We start from the raw sequence: 13,181 nt of genomic DNA on the forward strand, positions 1-13,181 counted from the left end.
CCAAAATGGCGGCCGCCAAAAAAAGCACATCTAAATCTAAACAATAAACAATTAGGTAACTTTACATGTATAAACAAGCAAGTAAATGTATTTAATCTTTAAGTTATGCCAATATAAAATAATTGTATCCACATTTAACACACTGGGATTTGATAAAAACGTAAAATTTTAACTCTACAAACATGTATTATTCAGTATACTGGTATTTTCCAGAATTCAGAACCACAAATATCAGTTTTGTTATTCACTTATAATTTTGGCATTTTGGGTCCACGTATTAATGTTTTTATTATTTCCCAAATATTTGTAACAAGATGTTACACTTGTTTTTCTGTCTTCAACAAGAAAATAAACAAGTCATGCATTTAATGATCAGCCCAATTTTTGATTTTCTGAGAGAATTTTTGTGGTTTTCCAAGAAAATGTGAAAATGAAATAGACTTACCTGAATGGACGGTGGTGCTGGTGCAGAGAATATGTTATCCAAAAGTTGCTGCACATTAATGCTGAATGTTGTTTATTTATTCATGAACTTTTACATGCAGAAATATGAAGGTGTGGTACAAATCTATGGGGGCGTGTATGAAAACTACACCCAGAGAAAAGTGACAGTAGACCAGGTAAAATAAAAGACATGGATGATGATTTTGTTTTTCATGTTAAAGTGAAGAAAAAATTCTGTCAATGAATTAATTGTGGTTATTTTTACGCGCACTGATAAACCAGAGTTATTAATATAACTAATTTGAATGTATGGCTGTTAAAATGTATTGATTCATGTATCGTCAGCCAACAATGAAAATGAATTCCAAAACTATCGTTTGAATATTTCAGTGATTTCAGATGCTTAAATGAAAATCTTTTGGTTTCTTTGACAGTCTTTTTGAGTTTTTCTAAAATGAAAATAAACTACTATTACAACTGTTGTTTAAACTAGAAATGTGGGTCAGTCCACACCCGGACATGCATGGCTTTGTTCGGTGTAGTCGTAGATTAGTTTTGTAACTAACAAATTAGAATTATGTTCATGTTAAAGGCTGATGACCTGCAGCTTCTTAACGAGGGTGATTCTTTATGGAAGCTTAACTGAAGGTCAAGGAGCCTTTAATGAAGTGGTGAGTGAAATGGTCTAATGTGGCAGAGACAAACGTGCGAGGCTTCATTTGTCTTCGTGATAATAAACTGGATTTCATTAGTTTTATTCGGCCCATTCATTAGCCTCCGAGAATCAAATCATCCTCAGTGTAAACAAGTGCAGAGGCCACGTAATGGACTCATGACTGCTACAGTATCGCTCCACCGCCACCTGCTGGTCAGAGGAGGAACTGCAGCCAAACTGATTCTGCTCTGTGTGTGAGGAGAAACACACACACACACAACATCATCAACTTCAAAGGCACTTATTTAATAATCTCTCAATATTATGTACATCTGTACAAAGAAACACGTGCCTGAACTGCCGCTGCTGCGTCTCCATGGCAACAGCTTCCACATTTAAAAATCTTGTTAAACAGAAGAACATTGGTTACTCAACACAGTCAATAAATCAATCGATCAATTCAAGTTCTTTTACGTCCACGACAAACAGGGTGAGACTAAAGCTTTAACCACACAAAAAAGCACTTCTAGCCAACGTAAATAAAAAGAAACACTTCAGGTTTTTCAAAGTGCTGACGTCACAGAAACATACGGCATCTTTTCCTCGTCTCAGATCTCAGAATATGTTTGTCATTTTTTATCAACATTAGACTGAGTTTTCTGACTGGAAATTTAAGTTTGTAAAACACTCACTCTCCCACACCAAAGCCCATAGAGAAAATCAGTGATTTAACATCACAGCACACAGGAGTCGTTGATACACTGCTGCCTCCATCACTAAATTTAAATGTCTTATTCTGTAAAATTCTGTGTTTGAAATACAGCTTTCAGATTTACCACAGTGACACAAAGTGACCACACGAGGCAGCGGTAGACCAGCAGCTCCTGTGTCCCTGTGAGCTAAAATCACTGATTTTCTCTATGGACTTTAGTGTGGGAGAGTGAGTGGATTATAAAGACGTGAATGTGTCATTACTGGTGTATATTTGTTTAGGCAGCCATGTTTTCAGTGTCTAACACACAAAACCTGATCTATCACTTTGAAATTCTAAAAGGAAATAAATAAATAAAAATGAAAAAAATCATGCACAAATAAAGGCTTGGTATTCAGTGCTTTTGTCAAACTCAACATACTCTCTTTTTTCTTTTTTTAATTTAAATTTGAATTCCTGACACAGATACAAAGGTGTGATCTGAAATCAAACAAACTGAGTCACATTTAACGAGGAAAAAACGCCCACAGCGCCCCGTGGACCAAACCATGACACAAACGTGTGGAAATTAAAACAACCAAAACACACACACACACACAAACAGGTGAGGAAACAAAGAAAGAAAGAAGCGTCGGTGTTCGTCAGCAAAACCAGACAAAAACTAAATGGAACCTAGCCCTGAAATAACTTAACCACAGACAGACAAACACGCTCCTTTCCTGCTTCCATTTAAAAAAAAAGTCAACACACCTCAGAATCCACGCCAACCCAAAATGTCAGATGGCAGTGGGCGGTAACAGCCCCGCCCTCTCGGTGCTCAGCATGGGCGGAATTTCACACTCATACCTACAATCTACAATTTTTACAACAAATCAAAACAACACAAATCCCCATCTTTTCTGGTCACCGTGGTAACAGAGCTGGGACCGGAGGTGTGGCTCGGGCTGGTTATGTCGACCCCGCCTCTGAGGAGGCGTGGTCAGCAGGGGGGGCCGGGTCACTGGACGACGCTGGTGCTTTCTGGCAGATTTGAGCGTAGCTTAGCTTTTTGACTTCCTGTCCAATCAGAGAAGACGACAGAAGCGACAGAGGGATTTAAAACTTCTGATTTGAGTGCGTGTGCATGTGTGTGTGAACGTTCTCTTACTGTGACTGGATGGTGTGTTTGCTGAGAGGCTTTGGCCTCGCTGGTCGTCTCTGAACACTCCTCCACGTTCCTATGGAGACGAGCAGGACATTAGGCCGTGTGGCATGTGTGCGTGTCGCTCACGTGTCTCCATGACTTTTAAAAGATCATGTTTTTTGAAAGAGAGAATTATAACTACTCAGCCTCCACTTTGTCCACACACTGCTCAGATTCAGTCTAGACACTGAAAAAGTTTTTTTTATATCACTTATCTGTTCACACAGGCGGTAAAAATGAAAAACATGACAGAACACACAGCTCTGACCAGAGGTGGCGCTGTGACAACATGGGAAAATATGACAGAAGACAGAGAGAAGCTGAAGACGTGACATTCAAAGACAGATGAGACAACAGCGAGGTGAAACGACTCACTCTGCTGTTCGTTCTCCTCTGAATGTGAACATAATGTGAGGAGCTGAAACTCCTCAGGAAAATGTTTACTGACATCGCCCCCTGGTGGTGTTTGGTGAACGACACTTACAGCGGTGAGTCGCTCTGTGCTTCCTGTGAAGGTGTGGACGATGATTGACAGGAGCTGCTGCTCTTCACTGGACCCTGTGATGATGATGATGATGATGAAAGACAGGTGAGTCGTTAGAGCAGTGTGTGTGTGTGTGTGTGTGTGTGTGTGTGTGTGTGTGCGTGTGTGTGTTGGTTACCTCGCTGCTGTCGTTCACTGTGAGTTCGGTTGCTATGGCAGCATTTGTGGCACAAAGAGGAGGGAAACTGGTCAGCCCGAGCTCGAGAGGAGGAGAAGGCTGACGGGGAGGAGACTGACCACACACACACACACGCACACAGTGTGATGTCATCATATACAAAGTCAATACACAGAATTTATTAGAAGAAGAAGAAGAAGTGGTGAAAATCAAGTACTTTAAACTGTAGGGGGCAGCATTACACAGCCTGACAGAATGATTATTCATCTAGAATCACAAACAGACGAATAGAACTGTATAAAGTGTAAAACAGGTTTAAATGATGATCTTTGTTTATTTACCTGAGCGTCCTCTGAAGACTTGTCCCGTGACCTTGGGTTGTTTCTCCTCCTCTGACCGTTTCCTTTCCTTCAGAGCAGAGAGTGAGGATTTATTATTATACTTTATCAATGTGTGTGCGTCTGTGTGTGCGTGTGTAATAATCACACACACAGACACAATCAAACCCTGCCGGTTTATTTTGTCCTGCCGTAAATCATGAAACTCCATATCAGATTTTACTCTCCTCTCTGTGTTCTGGTTGTTTTTAAAGGCGTGTCACCCTCAGGTGAGACGCGTCTTTACCTCGCCCACTCAGACGAGCCGTTCACAGGCTGCTTGTTAGGCTCCGCCCTCCCTCCTCGGCTCTGACTGCGCGCGTTGCTCCACGACCGACCTCGGCCGGGCCTGGACGGAGTGGAGGGACGCTCCGGTGGCGTCTGCTCCGCCGCGGGCGATGAGTCGCTGTGAACGATGTGACGGCGGTCTGCGGCGCTGGACCACCTGGAGCCTCTTCTGGGCCTGTGAGGGTTCCGGGGTTTGAAGTATGGTCCTGGAAATCCATTCATCAGGTTGCTCACTGTCAGAGGCTGTGGATACAGAAGCAGTAACCATCGAGTTCAAGGATTTTCCAGGACCGAGTCCCTCCAATTCAAGGACCGAATGTGCTGACACAGTTTAAGATGTGGAGGGCGACTTGTAAGAGGATGGAATTAGAATTAGAAACACTTTTCTTGAAGCAAGCAACGCAAAACAAAAACGCAGAAATTACAAACTGGAATTAGACACGGGCTCGGAGTAACCGTCAGCTGGGAAAACTTGGTGGAACGAGTTCCAAACGGACAGCAACTCCAAGCCTGTGTTGACGCCCTGCTCACAGTCAGAACCGCAAACAAAAACCCAGGGAGCGCAAAGAACAAGTTTGGAGCCCAAATGCAGAAGAGTCGGAGCAAGTGTAATGTATTTTTCAAACAAATAAAACACAATAAATGTACATGATTAAATGGATACTTTGTTTGCAATTTGTGTATTTTCATTTTGTGGTTCAATTTATAAAGTGTTGCTTCTTAAAAGGTGTTAAAGTGATAATATTCACACAACTCTAATGTCATTGAAGAGATGTTTCGCCCCTGATGGCGTCCACTTTCATTTCTCTGCATGTGGACGAGTGATTGTGTTTGGGATCCTGGTCAAAGTCGGTCTTTATCATTTTCTTTGGTGAGACGGCATCGCGTCTTCATTCGCTCTCTTTCTTAATTTTACTCGCTCATTGTTCTACGCGGAATCTCACATTAGCGGCAGAGAGAGAGACCGAGGACAGTGTCCACAACAGCACTAGTAATGAAGACTCCACGTTTGTCCTGCGTAGCCTACGTACATGAAACAGTAGGAACAAGGGAGACATTTACCTAAATATCAGCTTTAACTTAGTTCTCGCACAACTCACAACTCACCTCTGAGTGTTTGAATCCTGACATCCACACGTCACCGGTGAGGTCGTACACCTGAGCCCGTGTCATTTGGGCGGAGTACGGCTGCTGGTAGTCGTTCATGGTGTAGTACAGGCCGTAGTTGTTGCTGCACTGGTCCAGCGGGGGGCACCTGTAGCCGTTTTTGGGCGAGTACGAAGGAACCGCCATGGTCTTCGCTTTGATCCTGACCATCAGCGGTTTCCCCTGAAACACCCGCACCTCTTCTCTGAGATATTTAAAGACCTGAGGACAAAAACACACCATCACCGTCTGAATAATTTTGGTTTTTAATCATTATTCGTGATATATATACATATACATATATACACACATACACATATATATATACATACATACATACATATATATACACACACACACACACACACACACACATATACACATACATATATACATAAATATATACACACACACATATATATATATATACATACATACATACATATATACACATATATACATATACACACATACATACATACATATACACACATAAATAAATAAATAAATAAATAAAAGGTTTGTACCTGCTGTGCGTCAGCTTCAGATTTGAAGGTGATGAACCAGTTGTCGTTATTTACAAACTCGCAGCTCACGAACTTGGGCAGATTGTCTCCATGGAAGAGAGACTCCACCTCCTGCACAACAGAGACGTCGGTCACACAGACACACGTGTACATCGCTGACCTTTCACAGCTGCATTAAACGCAAGTTCTCAAATATAATGTCAGTCTGTGTTTAACAGTGAGATAAAGACGTGAACATGTTCTTAAGACATCATCGACTTAAACTGATGTAGATTTTATCAGTTTCTAAAATCTGCTGTAACAACAGAACTGGCTGCTGGAGAAGAGTTTAAATGATGGCGAGTGGGAGGAGTTAGTGCTGTGTGGGAGGAATTAGCACTGTGTGGACTCTTGCCTCACGAGGTGTGGTGTCGGGGATTTCACGGAGGATGAGGACACATCGACCCTGCGTGGGCCGGACCTTCTGTCCACACGGCGCCACCTGGACCAGAGGCAGCACTGCAGAGACGCAGAGTTATCACGTTCAGTAACGTTTTGTTTTTTTTAACCATGAATACAATTTTTTATGGCGCGGAGAAAAAAGAAACACTGACATTTCAGGACATCGGAGAGAACGTCCACGTCCGTGCAGAGGTTCTTGACCTTGTCGAGGCTGGCGATGGTTGAGATGGGGACGTACTGGTCACTGTCCATCTGAGACTTGAGGTACAAGTCACTGCTGAGCTGCTCGCTGTGGACACATACACGATCAGGTGAGAAGAAGCCACGTCAGATTAAATTTAACTAGTCTTATAATGGATTACTGTGTTTTCTGTTTTTTTTACGTCTTAAATGTGAATATTTTCTGGTTTGTTTTGCTCGACATAACAAAGAAATCATCATCAAGACAAGACACCTGAGAACATCATCTTCATCATCGTCAGTTGTAGCTCTAATACAATCTTTGATGCAGTAGCTTTTTACAGCAGTGTTTCCCCAGATGGGTCACAGGTTCCCCAAACAAACGGTTCGTCCATATTTATTGATATTCATGTTTAAAATAACATGCATAAAATAAAGTTTAAATGAATCAAAAGTTTATGGACCAAACAACTAATCGAGGAAATAATCTACACATGAATCGATAAAGAAAATAATAATAAATTATCCCTGTGTTACGTGTTAATGTTAATTTAAAGCTGTGATATACCTACTTCACATGTTTTACATTTGCAGTAATTTGCAGTTAAGTCAACTCATAAAAATCAATAAAAGACAAAGAAAAAGGCTCCATCTGCTGGTGAAGGGTGTGTATTGATTCTGTGTGTGTATAAAACATGTAAAACATGTAACCTGTTCAGGCAGGATTCCAAAACTGTCCTCAGCTCTTCTTTGACTTCATCTGGAAGAAAAAGACAAAAGGTCAGCAAATGTCCGATTCTTACAAATCAAGAACTTTTGTTTTAAAGAAACTTGATGAAATATTTTTAGTTTTTTGTTGAAAAGTAAAGTAAATTTAAACTTACATAGCACCTGTTACACATAAAGAACCAAAGTGCTTCACAGTAAAATATACAAGTAAAAGACAGAAAAAAAAAAGTTTTCATCAACACAGTTTTAACAGTTATATTTGATCAGACGGAGGAAAAGTAGAAAACTGGATTAATTATCGTTAACTGGCTCCTCTGATTTCTAAAAACTGGCTTCAGAAAAACCCACCTTCAGCAGTATAAAAGAACCCAGTGTGTCTATGAGGAGACGTGTGGACGAACATGAACGTTGGTCCTGGACAAGCAAGCTTTAAAACGCCCACACTAGACAAGGGTGATACCTGTCACAGGAGGACGAGTGGACTCTCCGTTGACCACAGGTGCTTCACCGCTCAGGATCTTAAACTCCACTGACGTGGGATCAGCCACGACCTCGACGAGACCCATGTCCTCCAGACGGAACTCTGACACGAACCCTGAAAACAAATCATGAATGGCACTCTTCCTCACAGACGTTTGTTTCCGTTTAGTCCGTCTCTCACCTGCGGGGTCGGTCACAGTGTCGCTCAGCTGCAGCCACGGCCGCTGAGCCTCAGGGTAGGCGGAGCCATGGACGTCCACGTTATAGTCGTGACTGGTCCAGACCTCGGCGTCCGGGTTGAGGCTCGGAGCAGCAACAGGTTCCTGACACGAAATAGAAACGAACCACAAGTTCACAACCCACAAAGCTACAATCAAAGCTGTTTGACTTTGGTATATCATTCATTTTTATAAAAGCCAGTCCTGAATTAAAAATCTTCCATGTTGACGACGACACACACTTAAAGGACCAGTGTGTAAAATTAAGCAGGACTTATGGGCAGAAATCATAATATACTGTACTACCAATAGGTATGTGTGTGTATAAGTGTAGGATTAACTGACTATTAAAAGTTATTTGTTATCTGCAGCCTTAGAATAAGAGTTTTAGCTAAGGGCCTTGCTTTATGGAGGCAGCCACCTTGTGCCGCCATGTTTTACAGTAGCCTGTTTGGACAAACCAGCCAGAGCATGTGTTTTGCAAAAATTACTCAAGCACTGCAATGATTAATCGATTACTAAATAAATGGTCAGGTGTTGTTTTTTAAATAATTACGACGTGCTTTCTGGTATTTCAGCATCTTAAATTTGCTCCACATAACAAAGAAATCTTAAAACAAGACATTTGAGAACATCATTTCCAGGTTTGAGAAACACATTTCAGCATTTTCAGACATTTCATGGCCCAAACAACTGTTGCTGTTTGGTTTGAATGATTTCTTTGTTTTGTGTAACAAAGAAACCAGAAAATATTCACATTTAAGATGCTGAAAAATCAGACTCCAGCTGATTCATCCATTATCAAAATACTTAATAAAGAATATCTGGCCATGTTTGGAGCGACCACTTACAGACTGAGTACAGTCTGTGTGCCACTCCCACACACACGAGCCCTGCGGCATCACAGTGCTGTAGGGAAACGCTCCGAGCAGAGCCATGGACGGCTGCAGCTCCGACACTGAGGCTGGGATCTGCTCTGCGCCAGGCCCCGGTGCGCAGTCGTCCTCGGCCACGCCCCGAGCCCACTCCTCACAGGCGTCCTCCAGGCCCAGACTGATCCATGGGTGAGGGTAGAGGCGGCACACGGACAAGTCGGCGTCTTCTCCCAGCAGCTCCGACACCATCTCCCTCATCCCTCCCTCACCCTCTCCCTCCTCGGCGACCGTGTGACCCTGGTAGTGGATCTCGTAAGACGGGAGCGAGGCGTAGACATCGATCTGACCGGGGTCCACCGTGATCATGGAGAGGTTCTCTTCACTATCGAATCTCACAGGTCCTTCACCTTCACCGGTGAAGACAGTCGGAGTCACGTACATGTCACAAACTTCAGCGTCTTCACTCTGTGTCTCTGTGGACAAGACACAAGATGTTTCTGCAGCTCTGTACTGGTGGACATGAGGGTTCAATGTTTCTGTGGGTTCAAAGGACAATGGAGGACAGAAGGACAGCTGCTCTTCATGTGACGTGGAGATGAGGTCAGTCTGAATCTCCTGGGAAGCCTCTTCCTCCTCCAAACACCCAGACTCTGCTGGATTTACTTTAATCTGGATTTTGCTGCTTCTACGCACTGAAGCATGTTCCTCAAAAGATGCACAAGGAGATGAAGAAGAAGGAAGCGAGGTGGAAGTGACAACAGGAGAGCTGCTTTCAGCAGAAGGAGAGTGAAGGAGACAACTTTCACTCTCACACTCAACAACATCCTGAAGATTGAAGCTTGGATTTAAAGCTGATAACACATCTGGGCCAGTTTTAGTTAAATAAACTGAAACATCAGGTTCCTCTACAAGTTCACAGCTTGGATTTCCAACTTCCTGCCCATCACCTGCGCTCAGGACCACATCCTGGACAGACGTCACTTCACAGATCTGTTTCTCATCTGCATAAAAGCTGGAATTAGCTTGAACAGATTCAGGAAACTCGAGTTCTGAATCCTGACTTTGTGCCTCAATGCTGCTCAATTCAAAAGTGGGATTGTTTGAATTAACATCACATTTCTCTGATGTGGTTTCAAGTAAATCTGATGTGATTTCAGGTAAATCTGGTGTGGTTTCAGGTAAATGTGATGTGGTTTCAGGTAAATGTGATGTGGTTTCAGGTAAATCTGGTGTGGTTTCAAGTAAATGTGATGTGGTTTCAAGTAAATGTGATGTGGTTTCAGGTAAATCTGATGTGGTTTCAAGTAAATCTGATGTGGTTTCAGGTAAATGTGATGTGGTTTCCGGTAAATGTGATGTGGTTTCCAGTAAATATGATGTGGTTTCGGGTAAATGTGATGTGGTTTCGGGTGAACCTGATGTGGTTTCGGGTAAACCTGATGTGGTTTCAGGTAAATCTGATATGGTTTCAGGTAAATCTGATGTGGTCTCAGGTAAATCTGATGTGGTCTCAGGTAAATCAGATGTGGTCTCAGGCAAACCTGATGTGGTTTGGGGTAAACCTGATGTGGTTTTGGGTAAACCTGATGTGGTTTTGGGTAAATCCGATGTGGTCTCGGGTAAACCTGATGTGGTCTCGGGTAAACCTGAGCAGGTTTCGGGTAAACCTGATGTGGTTTCAAGTAAATGTGATGTGATTTCAGGTAAATCTGGGCCAGTTTTAGTTAAATAAACTGAAACATCAGGTTCCTCTACAAGTTCACAGCTTGGATTTCCAACTTCCTGCCCATCACCTGCGCTCAGGACCACATCCTGGACAGACGTCACTTCACAGATCTGTTTCTCATCTGCATAAAAGCTGGAATTAGCTTGAACAGATTCAGGAAACTGGAGTTCTGAATCCTGACTTTGTGCCTCAATGCTGCACAATTCAAAAGTGGGATCGTTTGAATTAACATCACATTTCTCTGATGTGGTTTCAAGTAAATCTGATGTGGTTTCAAGTAAATGTGATTTGATTTCAGGTAAATCTGGTGTGGTTTCAGGTAAATGTGATGTGGTTTCAAGTAAATGTGATGTGGTTTCAGGTAAATGTGATGTGGTTTCCGGTAAATATGATGTGGTTTCAGGTAAATGTGATGTGGTTTCGGGTAAATCTGATGTGGTTTCGGGTAAACCTGATATGGTTTCAGGTAAATCTGATGTGGTCTCAGGTAAATCTGATGTGGTCTCAGGCAAACCAGATGTGGTCTCAGGCAAACCTGATGTGGTTTGGGGTAAACCTGATGTGGTTTTGGGTAAATCCGATGTGGTTTCGGGTAAACCTGATGTGGTCTCGGGTAAATCTGATGTGGTCTTGGGTAAACCTGAGCGGGTTTCGGGTAAACCTGATGTGGTTTTGGGTAAACTTGATGTGGTTTCAGGTAAACCTGATGTGGTTTCAGGTAAACCTGATGTGGTTTCGGGTAAACTTGATGTGGTTTCGGGTAAACTTGATGTGGTTTCGGGTAAACTTGACGTGGTTTCAGGTAAACCTGATGTGGGAGTGAGGTTGGTGTGGCAGGAGAAGGAACCCACTTGACTGGGCAGTGACGACACAGTGGAGATGGTGGAAATGGACGACACCTCAGTGTCTGCTGTGCCTCTGTGGACAACACCTTCATCACTGCTGCTTCTGTAGATGTTCACGGGGACAGACCGGCTCTGCAGGGAGGCTGAATCCACCTCGCTCTGCTGTCTCTGCAACTGTTTGAGTTCTGAAGAGCTGAGGCTCTGACAGGATGTGATGAGTTCAGGAGACTCTTTAGCGGCTTGTGGACTTTGGAGGTTGACCACTTTGTGCTCTTTGTCCATAAAAAGTCCCTCTGCAGGTTTGTGGGCCTCCAAGTCCACACTCTGCTCCTCTGTGACATGAACCTCTCCTCCTCTTTGCTCCTCCTCAATCGCTTCACTCATCCTGTCATCTGTGGATCCTTCTGCAGCCTCTACAGTCACCAGGTGATTCAGATCCTCAGTTTCTGTTTGAGGACTGGAGGTGGGCAGCGGGTCATGTTCAGGGTCAGAAAAAAGTTCAGCTTCAGGGTCACATACAGGTCCAGAATCAGGGTCATGAACAAGTTCAGGATGAGAAACAGGTTCAAGGTAAGGAATAGGGTGAGAAGCAGGTCCAGAAAGAGGCTCAGGGTGAGAAGCACGTTCAGGGTCAGGGTGAGGGTGAGGAACAAGGTCAAGCAGCTGTGGAGGAGGAAGCCCAGGTGAGTTGAGTGAATCATGTGACAGGACGGTCAGAGACTGATCAGGAGTGTCTTGTCTTTCGTCACATGAGCAGCTGGTGGTTTTAGGTTGTGCGACGTATGTGTGGACCCCAGATTCCTCTGCGTTTGATTGGCCGGGGCCTAAAGACAGATCTGCTGCTCTGCAGGGGAAGAGAGCTGTTTCTGCAGCAGCTGTTTCTGCTCCAGCTGTTTGGGTGTAACTGGGATCGTGTTCAAGGTCAGCTGTGTCAATGGAACATATGCTGTAGAAGCTGCGGGTCCTCGTTTCCACACCCTGACACAGCGTGGTGACCACGTAGATCTCCTCGTCCTCCTCGTGGTCTTCAGCTCCACGAGAATCCTGCCGCCACGCCATCCCCTGACTCTGAGTCGGCTCGTCCTCTGGCTCCGCCCTCACTGTGACGTGTTCAGGAAACCTGGTGAGAGCTGAGCCGCACCTGCTCGCTCTGTGCTGTTCCTGACCGACACAGGACGACCTGGCTTTCTCAACCACCTTCTGTGTGACTGGATTCTGGGTGAGTACCTCCATGTAAGGTGCTGGTTCGCAGCCGAGCACGGCCGCGTGGACCACACCTGCTTCTGTGTCCGTGTTTGAATGCATATCTGTGCCGGCTGTGATAATAATAGCCTCCTCCTCCTCCTCCCTCTTGCCTGGCACAGCGACGTTCTGGTCGTCAACACAAACTTCCACTCCTGGACGTCGTCCCTTGTCTTCTTGAAGTGTCCCCGAGGACAGAGTCTCCTCTCGTAGGGACACATGTTGAGCCAGAGTGGCGGCGTGTTGCCTGACCTGCTCCGTCACCTCAGTCGACCCGTGGTGGAGCGCCGGCTGTAACAAACTGCTGGTCTCCGCGTGTGGGCCGGGGTTGAGCTCCTTACTGAAGCAGCAGCCCATCTTCTCCGGCCTGGAGTGGGAATAAAAAGAAAAAACACTGCTACAGCCACACTCACACACACACTCACTCACTCACTCACTCACGCACAACAAG

The 13,181-nt window shown here is 44.2% G+C and overlaps 1 protein-coding gene across 2 annotated transcripts in view; it reads right to left on the bottom strand.

Moving 5' to 3' along the window:
- Positions 1–1,384: 1,384 nt before the first annotated feature.
- Positions 1,385–13,181, bottom strand: part of LOC131464159 (mucin-4-like) — a 13,392-nt gene continuing 1,595 nt past the window's right edge. The window contains exons 2-15 of one of the 2 annotated variants that reach the window (XM_058636519.1): positions 8,894–13,097; positions 8,006–8,147; positions 7,805–7,939; positions 7,327–7,375; positions 6,588–6,724; positions 6,389–6,492; positions 5,995–6,105; positions 5,429–5,689; positions 4,281–4,564; positions 3,998–4,064; positions 3,657–3,770; positions 3,479–3,552; positions 2,959–3,028; positions 1,385–2,867 (exon numbers count right to left, since the gene is read on the bottom strand). In XM_058636519.1, coding sequence (XP_058492502.1) covers positions 2,760–2,867; positions 2,959–3,028; positions 3,479–3,552; positions 3,657–3,770; positions 3,998–4,064; positions 4,281–4,564; positions 5,429–5,689; positions 5,995–6,105; positions 6,389–6,492; positions 6,588–6,724; positions 7,327–7,375; positions 7,805–7,939; positions 8,006–8,147; positions 8,894–13,087 — 5,850 coding nt within the window. In that variant the 5' untranslated portion in view covers positions 13,088–13,097 and the 3' untranslated portion in view covers positions 1,385–2,759. Of the gene's footprint in view, positions 2,868–2,958; positions 3,029–3,478; positions 3,553–3,656; positions 3,771–3,997; positions 4,065–4,280; positions 4,565–5,428; positions 5,690–5,994; positions 6,106–6,388; positions 6,493–6,587; positions 6,725–7,326; positions 7,376–7,804; positions 7,940–8,005; positions 8,148–8,893 lie in introns of both variants that reach the window. The other variant, XM_058636510.1, reaches the window with a different exon arrangement.

This window comes from Solea solea, chromosome 1 (genome assembly GCF_958295425.1).
Source record: "Solea solea chromosome 1, fSolSol10.1, whole genome shotgun sequence".
Classification (NCBI taxonomy): Eukaryota; Metazoa; Chordata; class Actinopteri; order Pleuronectiformes; family Soleidae; genus Solea; species Solea solea.